Source organism: Arachis ipaensis, chromosome B6 (genome assembly GCF_059453495.1).
Source record: "Arachis ipaensis isolate K30076 ecotype BB chromosome B6, ASM5945349v1, whole genome shotgun sequence".
NCBI lineage: Eukaryota > Viridiplantae > Streptophyta > Magnoliopsida > Fabales > Fabaceae > Arachis > Arachis ipaensis.
The window spans coordinates 15,312,407-15,334,140 of NC_142441.1; the positions used below are offsets into that span (position 1 = coordinate 15,312,407).

At 31.4% G+C, this 21,734-nt stretch overlaps 3 protein-coding genes across 4 annotated transcripts; 1 reads left to right on the forward strand and 2 right to left on the reverse strand.

The window, feature by feature from the left end:
* Positions 1-9,414: 9,414 nt before the first annotated feature.
* Positions 9,415-13,674, reverse strand: LOC107645860 (bifunctional 3-dehydroquinate dehydratase/shikimate dehydrogenase, chloroplastic). 2 transcript variants are annotated; one of them, XR_015885916.1, is made up of 10 exons: positions 13,202-13,557; positions 12,234-12,339; positions 11,910-12,137; positions 11,477-11,817; positions 11,313-11,376; positions 11,044-11,152; positions 10,688-10,837; positions 10,441-10,588; positions 9,805-9,967; positions 9,415-9,659 (listed from the first exon to the last, which is right to left on the reverse strand). XR_015885916.1 is itself a non-coding variant. In XM_016349987.3 (10 exons), exons 1-10 carry the CDS (start codon positions 13,414-13,416, stop codon positions 9,616-9,618), a joined length of 1,572 nt encoding a protein of 523 aa, XP_016205473.1. In that variant the 5' UTR covers positions 13,417-13,674; the 3' UTR covers positions 9,415-9,615. The 2 variants fall into 2 exon arrangements, 1 of the variants encoding a protein (XP_016205473.1); XM_016349987.3 differs by having other exon boundaries at positions 10,441-10,592; positions 13,202-13,674.
* A 2,868-nt stretch (positions 13,675-16,542) lies between these two features.
* Positions 16,543-18,835, reverse strand: LOC107645859 (Transport protein particle (TRAPP) component). The gene is made up of 4 exons (XM_016349986.3): positions 18,534-18,835; positions 18,151-18,268; positions 17,822-18,053; positions 16,543-16,867 (listed from the first exon to the last, which is right to left on the reverse strand). Exons 1-4 carry the CDS (start codon positions 18,683-18,685, stop codon positions 16,839-16,841), a joined length of 531 nt encoding a protein of 176 aa, XP_016205472.1. The 5' UTR covers positions 18,686-18,835; the 3' UTR covers positions 16,543-16,838.
* A 233-nt stretch (positions 18,836-19,068) lies between these two features.
* LOC107645858 (acyl carrier protein 1, chloroplastic) lies at positions 19,069-21,158 on the forward strand. The gene is made up of 4 exons (XM_016349985.3): positions 19,069-19,253; positions 19,859-19,969; positions 20,507-20,629; positions 20,758-21,158. The coding sequence occupies exons 1-4, from the start codon at positions 19,182-19,184 to the stop codon at positions 20,878-20,880; spliced, it is 429 nt and encodes a 142-aa protein (XP_016205471.1). The 5' UTR covers positions 19,069-19,181; the 3' UTR covers positions 20,881-21,158.
* The last annotated feature ends 576 nt before the right edge of the window (positions 21,159-21,734 follow it).

Below are 21,734 nucleotides of genomic sequence, written 5' to 3' on the forward strand. Positions count from 1 at the left end.
TGGCAAAGAAAGAAATTACAATTATACTCCTACAAAGACTTCATGAATAGTAAATAAAATGACAGCATACACCTGTTAATAAATAGACACGAAAAAATAGCGTCAAAGGAAATGAACTATCTACACTTTCTCAAATAGCAGATTCTGTTGTAGCATTTCTAATGGTAACCATGATCAACGACTGTCAACACAATCGCACAATCTAAGCCAGCAATCAACCCCAACCAGAATTAAGTAAGATGATCCACACCTAACATCATTGTAAATTATAGAAAAATTTCTTATTGTATTAATAACTATGAAATCTAAAATGATACCACTACAGGTACACAAGATTACTCTGTAAGAACCATAGAATTGCATGTTTCTCACCTAAAACAATACAGATCCAGATACACAAATGTTTTCAGTCCACAAGATCACTGTCGACGGACAAATTATGACTGACATGTCCGACAAATGGTCATTCTTCCTTTGGCGAAGCTTCTTTGCCAACAAATGAGAACGACCTTCATGTTCGGTAGCCAAACCCAAAATTCAGCAAACCCTCAACAAAACCAGTTGGATGAATCTTATAATGCGGCGGCTACCATCAATAAAGGAAAACATACCAAGGGTGGTCAGGAGAGCAAGAATCATATGGCCGATTTGTGGGGGGATAACTCATGTTTGTGTAGTGCTACGAGTGGATCGAAGAATTATGGTGTTTTATAGGGGAAGACAATGACCAAGTGGGAAGGTTTTGGGATAACACGGTGGGTGATGACATTTCCCTTAGCTTGCGACATGGGCTCATATAAATGTTTAGATTTATCTAGACGCTTTATCGGTGGCCGGGGTAGGTGGGAAAGTCACGAGGCATAAATGCGAAGCTCCTCTCCGGTGAATAAAATCAACATATTGGTGATTTTTCAAACATTATATTATTGCATGTAGTAATATAATCTTAAAAAAGAATCTTGATAAAGAAAGAACAGTAACAATATTTGATTGAACTTGATTAAGTATTTTAGTTGACATACAGTAGAATTTTTTTTTCATTATAGATAGATTAGCTTGTGTATATTTACTAATAATGTACGCAAAATCTATCTATTAATTTGAACAGTAACTACTTTGGGATGATGGAATTCGAATGGTGTATATGCCAAAGCTAACTACGCTATAATTAAAAAAATATTATACGAGGAACTAACTCCTCCTCAATTTACAAGGGAACCGGTCAGACGATTGGGTCATTGGTTCATTGGTTCAATCGGTGGATCACTGGTTGAATTGGTTGACCGGTCTTATGTAAATAAAAAATAAAAAATAATAAAAAAATTTAAAATTAAAATTTAATATACATCCTTTCACCAATATTTTAAGAATATTTAGCTATTCTAAAATAATATGGAACATGAACAATATGTATTTTGTTAATTTTATTCTATCATAAATATTTTTATTTTGTTTTTATATTAAAATAACTATTATTTTCAAATTTTAATAATTTATTAATTAGTTTATACTATTATATTATTATATACCACAAGTATTTATTAAAAAATAAGTGAATTTATAATTCTTGTTAAATAAAATATAATTAATTTAAGAATGAGTGATTTTATAACTATAATTAAAATCTATTAAATAGAAGTAAACTATTTGATAGAAGATATCTATATGTATTATAATTTGCATATATATTAATAAGAAACATGACAACCTGGTGGCTGTGAAGGACATCTCTTATTAAGGACGGGGTTCAACCGATTGGATCGATCTTCATCAAATTTGATCCATTTTTATTGGTTCATTTTAAATTTGACCGATTTATTCCAATTCTTCACTTTATACAGTTCAAACATTGAACTGAACCGGTATAGGATCTAATTCACCGGTTTTACACAACTATGCAAGGAAATAAAAAAAATTCTACATTCATTAATTCACAATGCCAAAAAAGACTTTTGTACATGACACGTTTCTTTCGGACCTACTTCATATATTCAAATACAACAACTAATTTTAGTTTATTATTATTATCATTACAATCAAATATCCAAATAACCAAATCTATTAATATATAGTGGTTAACTAGTCAAACAGTAAATTCACACACTATTTAGCACTGTTAAATGATTTCTTAGAGAGTGACAACTGTCCTATGTAGTTTTGTTTTTTTTCTCTTCATAATAGGATGTTGAAACTAGCGTGACTGGACAATGGAGCCTAAAAAGACGGATGAAGCGTTGTTTTGCACAGAAGACTTTTAGGTAATTCAAACTTTGTGTATCCCTAATTCCGAAATTGCAATTTTCCAAATACAGTGGATAATCGTAGCATTTGATTGGCTGATAATACCATCACACGGATTGCCTTTCGTTGATCAGCCAAATGTTTTTATTTCAAATTCTAAACAAAACTCATTAGGGGAAATTTTTTCGCAAAAATTTTCGAATGAGTTTTAAACTTTTAATCTTCTTTAAAAAAATTTCGAATTTATCATTTTTCTTTCTCTCCCTCTCTCTCTTTCCTCAATTTGTTTCTCTCTCAATTCAATCTCACAACCATTCACGATTAGAAAAAATACAGAAGCAAAAAGGAAGACTGGAAAATGCGTGAATTGAATAAGAGGGCAAAGGGAAAGGTCTGCGAGTTTGATGGTGTTGTAGTTGGTTGGTATGCATGTTGAGGTTGGTAAACGAATCCTTCTATGGGAGAGGAGGCTGAGACCCTATAGCAGCAGCGACGCGTTTTGCCTTAGGAGTCGTGTTTAGCCGAAGCACGACGCTGTGTTTGCTTTTGATTTTACTTACTTAGTGTTTCGGTGGAATAGCTGCTGCGGTTTCAAACTTTGGTTCGGGTTGTGGATCTCTTGGTAATGTGAAAGCTGATGAGGTTTTCGAAGACACTGTTGTTGTTGTTCATTGAGCTTTGAGAAGTTCTTCATCGCTCAAGGTCTCTAAAGATGGTCAGTTTTGGGTAACTTAATCACTTTATAGAGTTTCAATCTTTCTTTTTTAACACTATTGGGCTTCAGTTTTCAACATTAGAGTTCTTTTCTTTTGCTGATTGCTTCAAGCATGATTTTTTTTGTCGTTTTTGCTTTGTTGTTTAGGTTTTGCACATATACCAACAAGTTACAGCTTAAAGTGTTGTCGTAAATGATTCTGTAATTCATGGGTAAAAATAGGTAAGCATAGGATTCTTGCAGGTTCCATCTGATTTTGTATTTATGTTTATTATCATTCTACATTGCTTGAATACCAAAACCGAAGCTGACATCTCTTGGGGCTAATATGGCTGTGTGCTTAATAAATATGGTTGATGATGGTTGTTAATAACAACAATGATATATATTATAACAAAATTAGTATTTCATTATAATAACATAATAGTGATAGGTGTTAATAGTATGCACTGAGAGTGATTCCTATTTTCCATAGGCCATAGCAAATTCACTATATATTCCTTTAATATCTTGATTGTAGATATTTTTACATTCAAGCAGAAGAGCTAACTTCATGCCTATTTCTTGCTTTCTGTGAATAATATAAGTTGGCTTTCTGAAAAACATTATTAGTTTTTGGCTTAGGCAATTTAATGTGATATTGGCAAAGGTTTTTAATGACATAGAAAAAAATCCTAGGGATTTTATTGAGTCCTTTCAAATGTGATTTCATTTGGGATAGGAATTTGGATTACCATTTCGGCTTCCCTATGATGAAAAGCTCCTGGCTTGCTTAAATGTTTTCTCCTAACTAATGAAAAAGGATAATCTAACATTGGTACATGGCTTATCCCTTTAGATTTTAATAATATATTTTTGTATTTATATGAGGATGTCTCATCTCTTTTATTTCTATTTCTGATAAAAAAATTTTCTATAAAAGAAAATAATAGTTATTTACTGTTTTGTATGTGTGCTATGCAGATTACAAATCTTTTGGATTGCACTTCATGGTCAGGGGCTGGACCAGGGCTAATGGACGATGTTATTCAAGGTGCTTTTCAAGTAGGACCAGTTGGTGGATTCAAGTTTTAGTCATCTGATGTATCTTTGTCATAATAATTTAATTTATGTCCTATTAAAATAGAAATTCTCATTATAATGGCTTTTTATGTAAATGAAGCTTATTGAAAGAGGATGTGAAGCTCCAATCTATACGGTAACTCACCTTTCTTTATAATTATTTTAGACTAACTATGAATTGTGCATTTGTTCACTCCGTGTTTACATCTTTGATTGATGATGTCTTTTACTACAGATTCTTTTAGTGTTCAGCTACCACAACATGTTAGAGATAGTAGGTTCTTCTATGGCATCCCCTCATTGAGTTTTCAGAAATATCTCAGGAACTGAAGACAATATACACATATGAGGTTTCATGATTTCTCAACCACTCCTAATTTGATTTTATTTGATTTGTTGTGCCTCAACTTTGTGGTAAACATATCTATTAAGAGAGTCTCATTGCTATTATCATGATCTCCCCTTTGATAAAGGATGATGCGGAGTTGGGGTTGAGGTTCAAACAGCAACTGTGCCATTTGTATCAAGATCATAGCTTACTCTGACCTGCCCACAAAATTTGTTCCTAATATTTTATTGTTGGATAGTCTGTATTTGTCTTTTATTAATTATATTGCTGATTTTTTTACCGTTTTCATGTCTTATGTCAGTTCTTAGACATTGAGAATTCGAGGTTGCAATTGACATGCATTGTAAATGTGTTAAGCAATCCTTTTATGTGTTAGCTATTAGGAATAGTAAATATATGAATAAGGAATTTAAAATGGCTTATAAGAATTCTTTTATTTGTTGTGTACTTATCTGATTTGTAGAATTATTGTACATAGAAGTAAACCAGTTTTTAATTTTGATTATTTGTGAGCAAAGTTTGTGAAATAAAGAGTGAAAAAACTGGAAATATTCCTTCGTTACAATTCCATCCCAACTCCTTCGTTCTACCAAAAGTATCCCTTTTTAATTTTTTTTTTCACTTTCTTTTCCATAGTTTGCTATATCATACTAATAATATTTGTTAATTTTTCAGAAGAAAGTGTCGGGCTTCATTTCCAAGTGTTTGGTACCCACTAGCATCTTTAAATATGTAAGTAGTCAGAGGAACTTCCGCAAATCTAATATAGTTATATGAATTTTTTTAGATAATATTTATATTTTATTGGATGATTAGGAGAAAATATGTAGGTGTTAGTTACAACTTTTCATGTGATTTAACGATGTTAAAGTTTCTTTTTTCTGCATTTATTTATTTATATTTTGTTTCAACTTGAGTTTTTCTTTCTTGGAAAAAATAAAAGAATGTGAATGACTTGAGTATGTGATGCAATGGTATGTGTTGTTAACATTCACCGGGTGGTTCATTGCATAAATAAGGAGGATGATTCAGAATGAAAAATAGGAGAAGCTAATAACAAGGAGCTTCGAGTGACTGATGGGCTGGAGTAGAGGCAGGTTGTTACTGTTGATTTAAGCGTCGGAAGAGATCAGAAATAAAAAAATAAGTGGATACATATAATGTGTTGATGAGGTTAAGTCCTTTCCAGACTTTTTTTTAAACCTTAAATTCAAACCTAAAAGTAGAATAACAATCTTTTGTATTAGGATCTGAAAAAAGCATTCTTTTTTTAAATAAAAAAATTTCTACAACAAAAAAACTATGTTAAATTGAGGAAGATATGGCATTTAACAAGATAAAGGTCTCAACTCTCAAGGTGTTGTCCCACATTGCATTTAGTAATAGCAATACTTGCTGGGAGGAGCTGGAGTAGAAGAGAAAGCATGGGTAGTTACCAGTCAATCATGGTTGCCATTAAGCCACATTAAATATTGATCTTGAATAGATTTAATCTTTGTTTGAGCAAACAATTCAGGCTATGCTTGGAAACAAGAATAAATTTTGATGCACATTCAGTAGGATATACACAAAACTGTATCATTGTATTGCTAACTTAAATGTTTCACTAAATTAAATCTAAATCTTAAATACCATTGTAGTGAGTTTTATATACTTAAAAAAGGTTATGTTGTTATAAATAAGATTATACTTAAATTTTTTACTTTTGTTTGATGGCTTATTTTTAAAAAATTTATACAGTTTCAAATTTTGTAATTGCCATTTTTTATTTGATTTTTTATTTATTTATTTTAGCTAACATTGGATATAAAAGTTATTATAAAATTGTGTGTATTGACTTTGTTGTATGTTCAATATGTTACTGTGAAAATTATTGGCTAATTATAAAATAGATGCATGAATTTAAGTTTTTTAAAAGTAAAGAAGTATATAGTAGATTGAAAGGATAGTTACATATTTGTTCTTATGGAAATATATATTAACAAATACAGAAAAGACAAACATTTTTGAAAAATAGCATTTCTTCAAAAGTTAAAATTCTAGAGAAAGTCCAAAGAAAAATGCCTTTTTAAAATCAAATTGTTTAGTTGCTGTAGTAGATGATATTAAAGAATAGTATATAAAAAATATAGTCAAAAGATGAGTCTTCTATACAGAAAAAATATAAATGGATATATATATCTTTTTTATTAGCAGTTATGATTTCTTTTTATCTTTTTTAATTTGAATCTTTCTTCTTGATAGTATATTTCTTTTAGGTTATAAAAGTACTTAATCTATTTATGGCCAAAATCTTATTCTAAAAATAATAATAATTGATAATTTGATAATAAAGTAACTAAAACTTTTTCTTTTTTTTTTTTTAATTTAATAATGCTATTTTTTGTTTTATATATTTTTTCTATTATATTTCTATTTAATTATTTTAATTTCATGCAAATTAGCAATTGCTCAAGATTTCCATGATTCAAATATAAAAAAGGTATTTTATGCTTTCTATTTTAGAATAAAAATTTCCAATAACAACATCCACTTTTATTATTATTGATATCTTCTCTAAATGTATTACTCTTTCCTTATCCACGGTAGCTAATTATGTAAACTATACTTAAATTATTAATTAGTGTAAAAATAAAAGAGCACTATTGGTGTTTGAAAAAATAATATAATATAATTTAATATAGAATAAAGTACTCTTCTAATTTTTAATATTTGGATAAAATAGTAAAAATTCAAAACATCATTCATATTTTTACATCACTTATGAATGGCAACATAACATAATACTTTGTAACATTTTTTTTTACTACCATCTTTTTCATTTGTTTAAAAGATTTCATATACTTTTTTAAACCATATCAATGCTCCTTTATTTTCTACAGCAAATAATATCCTAAAATAATTACATTCATGTTATTATTTATGATGTACAGACACTGATACGGACACGGACACGCCGACATGCGAATTTTAAAATCTTATAAGATACGGGGACACGCGTACATATAAAATATAAAGTATTTTTTAGATAAATCGTAATGATATTTTGATATTTTATTGATATTAAAATATATTTTTTAATTTTTTAATTATTTTTAATGTATTATTTTAATTATATCAAGTATGTAAAATATTTTTTGTTTTAATAAATAATAATATATATTGTATCTAAATTTATTTTAAGAATATATGTTCAAAATAAGACTGAACATGTTGACATGTCATAATATTTAGATGTGTCCAAGCATGTTTGGAGAAGAATTTTTTATTTTTTATTAAGACACAGTTGGACACAGCAGATACGCGTGTCAGAGAGTGTCGTGTCTGAAATGTATCCGACATACAGACATGACAACTCAACAAAGTGTCCGTACTTCTTAGGTTATTATAATTTTTATTTGTTTTGCCCGCGCATCGCGCGGATTTCTTGCTAGTAACAATAATAAAAAGCAAAAACCCGACGAGTTTAGTTCCCATAGCTATAAATCATATGGATTTTTTTTTTGGTCAGGAAATCATATGGATTAAAGAAGAAGATCCCTTACATGGGCCAGGCCCATGAGTTTTATTATTCAAATGATTTTACTGGACCAAGAATCATGCTTTTTTTTTAAAACGCATCTAAGATGTTCTCACAGCCATTTCTCACCAACCCGGTTTAGCTAAAGCAAAAGCACTAAAGCAGCTGGAAGACAATAACGTAATAAGTATACTAAAAATTAAAAGTACCATGGTTCTCATATTTAGGGCTGCACGCGGATCGGATCGGATCGGATCGGATATGGCCAAAATTTCGATCCGATCCGCACTAAAATTATCGGATCGGATTGGATCCAATATTCGCAGTTTTTAAGGTTGGATCCGATCCGATCCGATCCGCACATTTTCGGATCGGATCGAATATCGGATATCGGATATATTCACAAAACACAAAAATATTTTTAAAAGTTTATTTTTATTAAAAAAATATCAATAAACTTCATTTTTTCTATTCTTTTAAATATGTTTACTCTTAAAATAATATTAAACATACTTTTCTTAAATAATAAATTAAAATAATACAACATATATGATAATTATTAGTTGAAATAAAATATAAAAATAATATTTATTTATTTATTTCTTTATTTTTGCGGATACGCGGATACCAACACAAAATCCGCAATCCGATCTGATTAGTGTGCGGATCCGATCCGATCCGATCCGAAAGCCTTGCGAATCGGATCCATATCCGTAATTTTCAGATCGAATTCGAATAAATACCGCGGATATACGGATCCGATCCGATCCATGAACACCCCTACTCATATTTATTTCCAACGCGGGCAACGCACTAGTGCTACTTGAATGTAACAAATAACTGTGGCTACTCTGGTACATAATGAAATTTTGTGGAACATACAGAAGAAGAATAATAATGTATGATGAATTGTGTGTAACCCATCACTTTTTTAAATAAAAAATAATTTTACTATCAAATATATTATACGAGATAATATTCAATTTAGTCCTTAAACTTGCATGCGAATCTCAATTTAATCTCTGAAGTATCAATTTTTTCTATTTAGTCCTCAAACATTGCTAGTGTGACTCATCTTAGTTTCTAAAACAATTTTTAACGTAGACGTTAATAGAACACTTGCATAGATAATCGGATGTCAAACCGTATTATGTGAAACGACATTGTTTTTATTTTGGCATTCAAATAGCCCAAAATAAGTGATGTTTATTGAAACTTTTCCTCCCAAAACAAGTGATACGACATTATTTTTCAACTATTTGAATGTCAAAACCAAAATGACATCGTTTTACAAGTTCTAGTATGGCATCTGACTATCTATATCAGCGTTTATTAATATTTGTGTGCCGAAAATTGTTTCAAGGACCAATGTGAGTTATGTTTACAAATTTTAAAGATTAAATAAAGGCAATTGAAACATTAAAGACTAAATTAAGGCTCGTATGTAGATTTAGGGACTAGTATTAACTCAGCACTATACTTTATGTATATATTTACTCTATATGTGAGTATTGCCCACAAAGAATATGTACCAGGCTTTATTTTTTTATTAATAATTTAAAAGCAAGTCTAAGTATTTATGTAGAAATAGTAGAATGAGGAGGAGATGGTTTTCACTTGTCATATCTTTACAACTAGAACTGAGGAAGTAGCCGTCATTATTTAGAGTGTATAAGGGTAAATTGTGATCTAATTTGATGATGGACTTTTAATTTTGTTTGAATTTCTTCAAAACTTGGATAGAACAATTTCCCGCATAAATTGATCAGGTGCTGCACAAATAAAACAAAAAGCAGCAATGAGATACACATCATAAACTATATAACATAGAATACTAACCTACCAAACCTAGTTGAATTGTTGCAGGACATGCAGCATAGAATACTAAGAATCACATGTTGCAATTGAGAATTGTACCTTGAAGACCCGTGAAGAGATTGAATTGCCCTCTAGCCTGGCGTAGGAACATTTCTACCCCACTCACTGTTATTGCTCCAACTGCTTCTGCTGCTTTCAATAGTCTTGTTTTTCTTGGTGTATACACAGCATCAAACACCAACTCATAATCTTCCAAAGTTTCCTTTTAAAAACATATCAATTAATAAACCAAACTCAGCAAACAACACCACTTACCCTTTGATTTATATACATCAACGGGTGTATGTGTAAGTGTGTAACATCATATAGTTTTAGTTGAGGAGTAAATAACCTTTGCCATATCTGACCATTTGTCCAAAGGAGAAAACGACTCTCCACAATTCGAAAATTGTCCTCAACCATTCAAGTAATTTGTCTAAGCGGCCCTTGTAAAAAGTGACATGCTGATGTGTCGGGAGCCTTTAGACCACCAAGAGAGACCGTTTAGACCAGTTACTTGAATGATTGAGGACCGGTTAGAGATTTACAAATGTGGAGGATCGCTTTGTCCTTCGGACAAATATTGAGGGATTGGAGAAGGCATTTAGTTAGTTCAGTGAAATTATATTTTCTAAACTAGACTCCCATTAAACATCATTTCATTATCTAAAAGAATTTAAAGTAAGAATGTAGAACCTCTGATACTGAAATTCTGTCTGCAATATTAGGATGCATTCCTATTGGTGTTGCATTTGCAAGAATTGCTCCTTTCTCTGGCTGAAAAATGGCCAAGTCTTTGTAATGCAGAGCTTCACCAAATACAGCACTTGCAAGAGATTTTGCTCTGTCTGATTCAACAAAATGAGACTTAGGAAACAATATCCTTAAAGAAGTTCAAATAACAGTTCAATTTGTGAAAGGCATAATAACATGCTTTTAATACCAAAATCAATGTCGAAAATGACTATGCGAGCTCCTCTACTCTTAGCACCAAATGCCAGTGCTCTTCCAGCACCACCGGCACCAACTAGCACGAACAATCTTCCAGCAAGAGGTGAACTTAAGCATGCTCCACCATCATTGCAACCATGCTCTAGAATTGGTTCATAGATATATATATCAATATCATTATATCATCTCAGATAAAATTACACCTATTATAATCTGATCAAAGAACAATGACATTGACAACTAAAGCGCAAAATGCGCATACGTTTAATAGATTTCACTTTTAAGGATCATACAAAAACATTTGACAAGTTCAAAGCAGTTATAAACATAGCATTTGAGGAGTATAACCTATGAGAGCATCCTCAATAGCAGTGATTGCACCCTCACAATCTGTATTGTAGCCAACTAGCTTCCCATCAATTGGTCTTCTTACAATAGTATTAACAGCTCCTATAGACTGGTGAAGCACGAACCGAGACGATTTTATCACTTAATATTTTCACGAAATCACAAAAATTTAAGCTGATAGGAAGAGGTATATGAATGATTATGTATCTAACAAATACGATCAGATCATTTCATAGAAGATGGACTTCATCACAAAAGGACAAGCAAACCTGAGCAAGAGGATGGACTTCATCACAAAAGGTTAGAACTTTTTCCTTGTATGGAAAGCCAACACTGAAGCACAGAAGAAAGAAGCAGGTCAGAAATCACAAAATAAGAAAAAGGAATACCAAACATATAAAATGGGTGACACAAACATATAAATATGGCATACCTATAACCCGCAAAATCGGGGCTTGTGTAAGTGCTAAAGAATTCTTTAAGATCATCAACAAACATGGGGACATACATTCCATTAAATTTTGCATGTCTGAAAGTAGGATTATGCAGCAAAGGGCCTTTGCTGTGGCCAACTGGTTTTGAAATTAGGCCAAAAACTTTGGTATCCTCATTTACATGTTCCAATTTATATGCTTCCCGGAGAGTTTCCAAAGAAGGCATACCAGGGATTGGATTTCCATCCAAAGATCCATAGACAAAGAACCCTCCGAATTTCGGACACAGAAGCTGGCTTATTAACCCTCTGTCTCCAACAGAATAAGCAATTAATGGTACCTACAAAATTGTTACCACAAAGAAGAAACAATTACTATGAAAATTCTTACATCCATGTGAATTAAACCAATGAATATATGAAAATCACATGCCTGAGAATAGGGAAGTATACTAAATATTCTTTCAATTTCTGTAATGTCTTGTGCATTTGTGACAAGCTTGATGATATCTGCTCCAGTTGCTTTCATAAGTGTAACAAGCTTAAGGAGTTCTGATTTTGGAGGGGTCACTCCATCCACATAGGACGAAACAATTATTTTTCCATGATTACCATGGTTTTTCTTATATTCCATCATGGTCTTAAGACAAGAAGAAGCTGCCTGAGAAAACATTAAGACATAAATGAAGACAAATTGGACCAACCATACTTATACATGGTGGTACTAATATGTTTTTCTCCAAGAAACCAAACACACCTTAAGCTCAATGTCTATGAAATCAGCTCCCAATTCCATAGCAAGTTGTAATGCTTCCAACCGAATATTCTCATCTCCTTCGTATAAACCACCCTCCCATTTTGGCCTTCAATAACACATCAAGCACAGTATTAACCATCATGGAGTAACAAATGTATAGAACAGAAAATTTTGAATTTGTATCTTATCAATGTTTTCAAAAAATAACATATATATTAAATTTTTACGTGATTTAATTTTCATGCACTATGCTATAAAATAGTTTTATACAGACAAGTATGGTCACGTTAGTAAAAATAACTAATTTTTAAATTCACTACTTAAAAATTAATATTAACATATAAATCTGATTGAATTACACCATAAAACCTTTTACAATACATAAAAAATTAAACTCATTTTACTCATTTAAATATTTAAAAAATAATTAAAAAATAAATTAAATCTTCCAATCATTACTCTAGAATATAAGGCACAACTATTTCTGTGCATATAGGAGGCACTATTTCATAATTGTGTAAAGACAGAAAATAAAGAGACAATGAGAATTTGTATTTCTCTACTTTTTTTTAATAGAAAAAGTTATTAAAATCTAACTAGCACTTAACCAGCCAAAGAAAAGTGAGTAATTACACATTATTGGATGAAATCTCACACCATTAAAAATATCAATAATAACTAATTGATGGCTACAAATTACAAAATTTGCTGCCCCTAGCACTCCTCTTCTTTTATATATGTCTATATGACTATATTATGTGAATACTAAGATCCGCTACTAAAGTTAGTCACAAGTATAAAATACATATTGAAATATAAATACATATTGAAAATAAATTAAATTATACATATATTTATATACAAATACATTGGTAGCTGACATTGGTAGCTGACTTTAGTATAAGAATAGCATTTTTGATATCCATAATTCTATCTTGATACAATCTATCAAAATGAGATGTAATTACCTATAAGAAAAGAGGATAGGGAGAAGCTTATTGGTGAGGATAGTTTGAAGGTCATTGTGGGGGTGGAAGTTGGTGATATGGTCAAGGCTAACCTCAACAACATCAGCACCTTGTGCCTTTGCTTCATGCATTTTCTTCACAATTTGCTCAACACATTGGCTTCTGATTGGGGCACAAATCATAAGTGCCTCTGCTGAAACTTCGTTACTACCCATTTTCTGAAGGAACTGCACAGACACCCCTTCAACAAAAAATAAAGAATGAAGAGAACTGAAGTCAAATGTTGCATAAAAGTGTGTATATATATAGAATCAGAGAGAGAGAGAGGGAGGGAGGTGAAGTTGTAGTTGGTACAAGTCCTTTTCTACCATCCAATCAAATTGAAATGGAAAGAGTTATGTTGATCCAATATCATTTTTTTATTATTTATGCCACATTGGACATTTGTTGGTGACTCTAACGATGGCAAGTATGTGTACTAATCATCATAAAATTCAGTTTTATTAACAAATTTTGTAATTATTTCTTAAAAAATCTGAGGATCAAACTTTTGTTTTTATTCAAATTAAGTTGATGTACTAATAACACACAGTACACAGTTTTATTTCCGAAAGAATTCTTGTAGTTAAGTTTTTTTTTACACAAATTAAAAGAATTCAACACATTAAGATAGAAAAAAAATAATAAAATAAAGACAAATCTAAGGTTGTTATTCTAATATTATCATCAACAACAAACGTTATCAATATCATACCACTTTTTATAGTTCATGATCAATTTGTGTATGACATCCGCTACATCTGATGTTTTTTGTTAAAAAATTTTCACTTTTTTTTTTCAGTCACATATTTTTAAACTACAGATAAAAAAGTTAATAAGATAAAAACGAACTTGACTATTCAAGATTAATTAATTTTTTAAAAATTATTTTTATTTTAAATTCTAAACTTTAAATTTTAAATGTTAAAAAACACTAGTTATTTTATAATGACAAATTAATTAATATTAATTAATTAAAAGTTAATTATACAAAATTTAAATAGAAACTAATTGTCACAGTCGTGAAGTTCCATCCAAGAGTTGAAGAGGGTAAACAACCACAAGCAAAGGATGAGGATGACAAAATGGAATTTGGACATCATTACCTGAGGGAGGTTCAATTCAAACAACTTGGATAAGATGACAAAGAAATATTTGCATGATATATAATGCTAAGCATGTTGGAGCACAGAGAATGCAAGAGTAAAGGCATGCAGCCAAAAATGTAAATGTAAATGAAACAGCAAATTGTTCTTATTATGAATATATTTTTAGTAAGGTGATAACTATAATACTTAAATTTTGATACTTAATTTATTAAAAATAATTAAAAGTCAATATTTAATTTAAATAATATAAAAATAAATAATTTTAAAATATTAAAAACTTAGAAAAATAAGACAAATTCGACGTAGGAAATGAAAATATATTGAGAGTTTTACTGTTGAAGTAGTAGGTCAGCAAAGTGAATAAATAAACATAAGGAGGGGGGTAGGTGAGAGTTACTGACTAGATGATGTAGTCAGCATGAGTTGGATCCTTGTACCCAATCTCTGTATTGACCAGAAAAGGACAAGTGGTTAAGACTTAAGACACAGATCTCTCTTATCCATTTAGGGTTTTTTCTCTAAAAAAATACATTGCTGAATTTTAAGATACATTGTTAGCCGCAGCATCTTCTGCTCTATTTAAGGCATATGCTCGCCCCAAACACATTTTTTAAGGCATAATTTCACTATAAAATATTCAAGTCAAATCGTATTCTGCCATATTCGGCAAAAAATTCTGATATTAATATATATATATATATATATATAGAGAGAGAGAGAGAGAGATAAAAGGTAAAATATTCACAATTTTTTTTCTATCTTTGTACCTCTTAAACAAGTAATTTTATCATTGAATTAATTTTTTTAAAATAAAAGAATTAATAAAGTGATAAAATAAAAAATAATTATTTTTAAATTAAAATAATCAGACTCAGATATGATAAAAATTATTAATTTAATAATAATTAATCATCCACTTTATTATTTCACCAATCTCAGAAATTTTAATTTTTTATTGTCAGATTTCTTTACAAGTGTTATTTGGCAAACGAAAATATTTGGTAACCAAAATAAATTAGTCAAAAATAGTTAAAACTTATTTTATTTAGTCTTGATTAATTATTGTGACAATTAATAAATACTAAATAAGACAAATTCTAATTTTTTTTTTTGTTTTCCTAGTATTATCGGCTATAAATTACGACTAATTGAAAATTTTCATCCCTTCAAAAATAAACCACAAAAACTTTTATAACACTTAAAAAGGTGTAACTAAAATTAAAATACATTTTTTAATTATTTTACAACACTTTTTAATGTGACCACACTTTTTTTATTTTTTCAAATTAAGGAGTATTATTAAATAATAAAATGTGTAATCTTAATTTTAACTACATTTTTTAAATATTGCAAAAAATTCATAACCACATAAAATGCACCATTATTTATCCGGTTGTGAATTGTGATAAATGATAATCTCCGAATCCAAAACATGTGTTCATTTTAATATCTTAATTTGTTCAAAATAATTATTTATTTAAAAGAATTAGATAACGTTAATTTTTTTACTAATAATCATGTTAAATAAAAGAAAAAGAACTATAAGATAAAAAGAGTTAATAAAAACAATTTCGTACAATTAGTCTAAACAGAAACTCTTGAGGGCCAATATTTTTTAATATTTTTTTATTAACATTTAATTAGTACAATTATCAAATTATCTTCAACAAATAAATTTTTTTAATTCGTGTGTACAAATTTTAATAAATATAAATACAAACTATATTAATTTATATGTGTACAATAATAAATATAAATACAAATTATATAAATACAAAATATGTACTTCTTGTGTGCAAACTCTTGTAACTATAAATACAAACTATTATTGATCAAGTGCTGTTTTTAAAATGATAATATTTGTTAATTATATAATATTTTTATAGTGTAAAATTAAACCGACATTTTGGCAGGTAAATAATTCATTTAATAAACTAATCATTCAGATCATCAAGCTAACTATATGATGCAAAATTTGGGATCTTACATACGCTACATGTATAATTGGACAAACGAATGGTAGGGAGAAAAAAAAAAAGAATAGATGACGAGTTAACCCATGCCCAATTCTTAGCGATGGGGGTGGGCATGAGTTGAAGAATGTTTATTGTTTGTTTTTCGTTTCAACCCGACCCGTATTTTATGGGTTTTTTGGGTGTAGGGGGCGGAGGAGGGTCAGAACCTCAAAAAAGATTGTATGGAATATTGAAAGTTCCTTATAAGCAATGGATTAGTTTAAGATCGTCATTAAAGAAATCACCCTCTACCAAATGGTGATCGGTACAATAAAATTATACTATCGTAATCTCCATACAATTTGCGTCCGAACCAACAAGTTCCTCAGGAGCCCTTTCTATACAACAAGTTCAATAACATTTGATAGTGTAAAGATGGCAAAGTAACAATTCCCAGTCAGCAAATTATGCAAAAGAACTTGCAGACATCGTAACATTGTTCTCACTTCCATCATTGACATAACTGTGAACTCATCACGCTTTTACACGTACCACAAATGAGCCTGCACGATTATGTACAAAAGGAGACTGGTTATAAACAAGGAAAATGTTTCAGACACAAACATTGCATATTACTTTGCCATTTCACATTGTGTACAAAGACAATAGTTTGTCATAACAAAATATAGCAAACCATTCGTCACTATTAATGAAATTAACAGCATCAAGTATTCCAGATATAAAATTATACACAAATTAAGCCAATGATGTCAATATCTCTATCAAGTTAAATTAATAATATCTCGAGTCTTGACCCTACAACAGTTATCTCATTCTCAGGGTATAATACTATAATCGATAGTAAGAACAAATAACCAACTCTATTAACAGGTATAAACAAAAAGGGAAAATTCAAATTAAACCTCAATTTTGATTTCGGTATTCAATATGTGTGAAAATTTTCTACTAACAAGGGTACAAAATAAAACTTCCTAACTTGGAACAATCAATTATTGCAAGGGTTGCTGGATTTATTCCACATGGGAAAGATTTGGAAGTCATGAAATTTGAAAGCTAAGTCATACAATCATCATCAAGCAGGACATTAAGAAACTATAACATTTTTGAAAATTCCAGAACTGTTTTTGCCTACAGCTGGATGGTATCCCTTGGTGCAAAGGCAAATACAGCAGCCTGTCTGTGATGGCATAAGGCTGGTCGCATGGTACACAATCAACATGTAAAAATGATACTTATAGTCTATAGAGTGAAAATACCCTATAAACTTCTCACCATTAGCCATTAGATATCAAATAGACTGGACCCTTTTCAAACCTTTTTCAAACAGTTCCGATAATTTCACACAATAACTCTTACACCCAAAAAGAGATAATCATCACTCAAACTTACATAAGGTTATATTATAATCTGTACTCAGAAGATAACATTCATAGTGAATGCAAACTATTCCTTACAATCTCTTCACTAACAAATGCAAACTAAATAGAAGTACTCACATGCTGGAAGATTTGATATATCTGCAGTAACTGCACAAGTAATTCCCAAATTTGAAAGAGCTCCTCTAATGATGCCACATGGGTAATAAAGATGCATGCTTATTGTGCTTGCAGCCTTGTTTTCAGCTGTAGTCAAAGAATCGTCCTCGGCTGAATTAACTTTATCAGTTGATGGATCAATCGATATCCGCTCAAGCCAGGGGAACTTATTATCTTGCAATACAAAGGTACCCTGCAGCAAGTAGCAAACGAATACCATGACCATCCATTCCAATCTAAAACCATATAACAAACACCACCAAATGAATACAGCTCTAATCTGAACTCACTCTATGGTTTGTTTTCAAGTTGTCTATTTGCTTCTTAAAGAGCTCAGTCCAAAAATCCTTGCAGATGAACTTTATGGCTTCCAGATGATCACTGAATCGCGGTCGCTCCATGGTGTACCTGACCAGTCACCAGAGTATGTTTAAACACACCAACACTTTCCTCCAATTCATTAAAATTTCATGATCAAACCATTATAAATATTCATTAAGTAAAACTATATAGAGAAGCAGAATCATGAATCATAGTTAAAAGGCTTAATTTATTGTGGTGCATCTTAATTTGCAAGTTAACTTTCTAGATCGGTCCAACTAGTGTTAATGAATTTGGCAACAGATCTACATCCAGAAGCTGAAACGACGCAATGGTGGAAATTAGGGTTTACCTTTCGGAGAGTTGATGACCGACCTGGTATCCAATGGCCTCGATTCTGCGGGCGGCGAGCTCAGGCTTGTTCGCGTAGAATCGGTTGCAATAGCTCGCAACCATCTCCGTCAACAAGCTATCAACGCAACTCTCTGCAACTTCCCTCACCATTTTCACTCTCTCTCTCTCTCTTTCTCTCTCTCTCTCTCTCTCTCTCGCAGAAGATGGAAGAAGCAGAATCACTGTTCACTGGCTCCGATCCACGACATCACTGGGGCAGGAATCAACGCTTTCTCTTTTCGGTTTGGTCAGAGAAGAATCAACTCTTCCATAACTTTGAGTTTAAAATGGGCCTAGGCCCATATCAATTGGGCTTGAGTGTATTGTTGAAGTTATCCCAAATAAAGTTGGTTCTCAAAAAAAGAAAAAAGAAAAAAAAAAGTCATGACCAAAAAAAAAAAAAGAAAAAGAAAAAAGAAGTTTAGCTCCGAGTCGGACGAGAGGACTCTTTCGTACACTCAGGAATGACGGGTCCAATTTCACGCACCTACTTATTCTCAGCGTTCTTCTCTCGCTCACACTCTTCGCATTCTCCGCCACCTTCTCTCCTCTATATTCATTTTCTTTTTCTTCTGCGCTCTTTCGCTTCAACGCACGCAGTATCGCGATGGCGGCAAATGCACTTACCGGAAACTCCATCTCTATGCGCTCTCTCCGCTCTCAGCTGAATCAAATACCGGTATCGTTTTCATTTTCATTTCCAATCGATCTCTCCTCTTTAATCAGTCGTAACTACTACTACGAACTTAACTTTATTCCTTGTGTGGTGAGAATCTGTTACTGATTTCGCTGCTGTTTTCTTTCTCTAGTGCTTATTATTATGGCTTTGATTCAGTTCTGTGCTGTTTTCCTTTGATTTAGTTTTTTACTAATTGGTTTGTCAAGAATTTATGAGGTTTATAATATCATTTATCTATTATCTTTCGGTAGTTCGTAGTTGTGCAATTTAGTAGCATACTTGTAGAACGTGACGTGATTGAGGTTTATACTAGTAGTGTTGCTACATGTGAAACCCTGCGTTAGCGTCTGCCTCTCTAACGCGGGACCACATAGGCTTTGATTGAACTCCCTGAGTTTCTTAGGATTGAGAAATGGAAATGTACGAAATGAATATAGAGTTGATGTAAAGCTGAAAATTTTGGCATGCACTAAGATCGCTCAGAAATAGCTTATAATTTCCCCACTAAATTGAACAGAAGCAGTTTTCTTAGGAATGTATTTATTTTACTTTATTTTGGTGTCATTTCTTTTAAAATTGACTATCTCAATAAATTTGTTGAACAGGCATGTAGTTTAATTTCCAGCTCAAGTTCGGTTTTAACTTCCAGCTTTGGGCGGAGGAATGTTTCTTTTAACTTGCGGCCACGCTCAATTCGCCTCACAGTTTCCTGTGCGGTATGTAGCTAGTGAAGTGTTTCAGCGTTTATTTTTCAGAGATTAACCATCATTTGCATGAACATCAAATCACCATATGTTAGACTGCTTGAAACTTTAAAAAGGACTTTGTCACTGGGTTGCACCTTTAACAAGTTATATTATCTGTTTGGAGCTAATTAAATTGATAGAAGTTGTGATTGGAAAAATAAAATGATACACGGTTTATAACCTGTGATCACAAATCTCAACTATGCTTTTCTATTAAACTAGGGATTGTTTTTTCATTGAATTAAATACTGAACACATAAGATATGGTTTGGACTGAAGAAACGTGAGTAAACTAGCCAATAGCCGTAACCGTTTTCTTAGAATATGTGAACTAAATAATATAATGGGTTCTGGGAACATGTTATCTGAAGTCTCTACTTTGTTTATCAGATGAAGATTTAGTCTGACACTATGTCACTTGCCTATGATAGTTCGTTATCCAAGAATTTTTGTTTTCCTTTTATTTATTTTTTCATTGAGTACACTGCTATTGAACGCCATAACCAGGCTAAACAAGAGACAGTAGACAAGGTGTGCACAATAGTAAAGAAGCAGCTTGCTCTACCTGATAGTTCTCCAGTTACTGGGGAGTCAAAATTTTCAGCCCTAGGAGCTGATTCTCTAGACACGGTAATCAAGTAATTCTTAACATGCTATTGTTTAATGCTCATTTCTTACATTGCATTCACCACTTTGTTCATAAATTAAGAACCATGGGTCTTGAAACTTGACTTAATTGATGATATCATGCCTTTTAGGTTGAGATTGTGATGGGTCTTGAGGAGGAATTCGGTATTAGCGTTGAAGAGGATAGTGCACAGAGCATCACTACTGTTCAGGAAGCTGCAGACCTTATTGAAGAGATCATTCAGAAAAAGTGATAAACCATGTATACCGGAAGATATTGGTACACATGGACTCATTATCAGAATTGTTCAATATCTATGGTGTGGGATAATTTTGTGTGTCGTGTTGTAGCTGTGTGAAGCTGCGAAAACAAGTTTGTCAACCCTATTGTTTGTCGAAATGATATGGAACCTTTATATTTCATCAAGTGGGTTATAATTAGTGCTATTCCATGTTATCTTCATTGGAGCAACGGTTGTAATCTCATATATTGATGTGTTATAATAGCAATTTCAATTGGCCGTTGCTGCAATTCATGTTTTTTCCGTCTGCTTCCAAGAATAACAATGATGATATGGCCTGGCTTGAGAAAATTAAACATGTTCATTTTCGGTTAGATTTGGCCACCTTATGAAACCATAATTGGAAGGAGATTCAGACTCATTAAAAGTCGGTTCCGAACTAAAAATGCGCGCTTAAATACCAAATGAATAGATTATATAGTTTAGGAAAGTTATTAGGTGTACCGAAAATACTAATGTTTCAGTTGTTTTAACTGTTGATCTAAATTATAAAAAATATATAATATATATTAATTATAAAAAATATATAATATATATTAATTAAAATCAACAGTTAAAACAACTGGAACACCGATATTCTCAGATATACCTGATAACTTTCCTATAGTTTATTCAAGTCATTGATTGCTTGTAAGCCGTTTGTATTAAATACCAAATGAATAGATTATAGTTTATTCAAGTCATTGAATAGTTTATTCCATGAAGCAAAAGAAGTCATGGTGTGCCAGTAAAAGAAAAAAAGACGCATCAGCTTTCCAGTTCCTCATGCATTTCTTAACCAAGGATAATTAACTATCGCGCATTTC

Bases quoted from the DNA above. Each gene is read 5' to 3' on its own strand.
- LOC107645860 (XM_016349987.3), bottom strand. From the start codon at position 13,416: ATGGGTAGTAACGAAGTTTCAGCAGAGGCACTTATGATTTGTGCCCCA. The intron at 11,153-11,312 runs GTTTGCTTGTCC...GTGCTTCACCAG, and splicing joins AAGTCCATCCTCTTGCTCAG to TCTATAGGAGCTGTTAATAC. The intron at 10,593-10,687 runs GTATTAAAAGCA...TTGTTGAATCAG, and splicing joins CATTTTCGACATTGATTTTG to ACAGAGCAAAATCTCTTGCA.
- LOC107645859 (XM_016349986.3), bottom strand. From the start codon at position 18,685: ATGGTGAGGGAAGTTGCAGAGAGTTGCGTTGATAGCTTGTTGACGGAG. The intron at 18,269-18,533 runs GTAAACCCTAAT...GTGACTGGTCAG, and splicing joins GGTCATCAACTCTCCGAAAG to GTACACCATGGAGCGACCGC. The intron at 16,868-17,821 runs GTGAGTACTTCT...ATAATCGTGCAG, and splicing joins TATATCAAATCTTCCAGCAT to GCTCATTTGTGGTACGTGTA.
- LOC107645858 (XM_016349985.3), top strand. From the start codon at position 19,182: ATGGCGGCAAATGCACTTACCGGAAACTCCATCTCTATGCGCTCTCTC. The intron at 19,254-19,858 runs GTATCGTTTTCA...TTTGTTGAACAG, and splicing joins CTCAGCTGAATCAAATACCG to GCATGTAGTTTAATTTCCAG. The intron at 20,630-20,757 runs GTAATCAAGTAA...CATGCCTTTTAG, and splicing joins GAGCTGATTCTCTAGACACG to GTTGAGATTGTGATGGGTCT.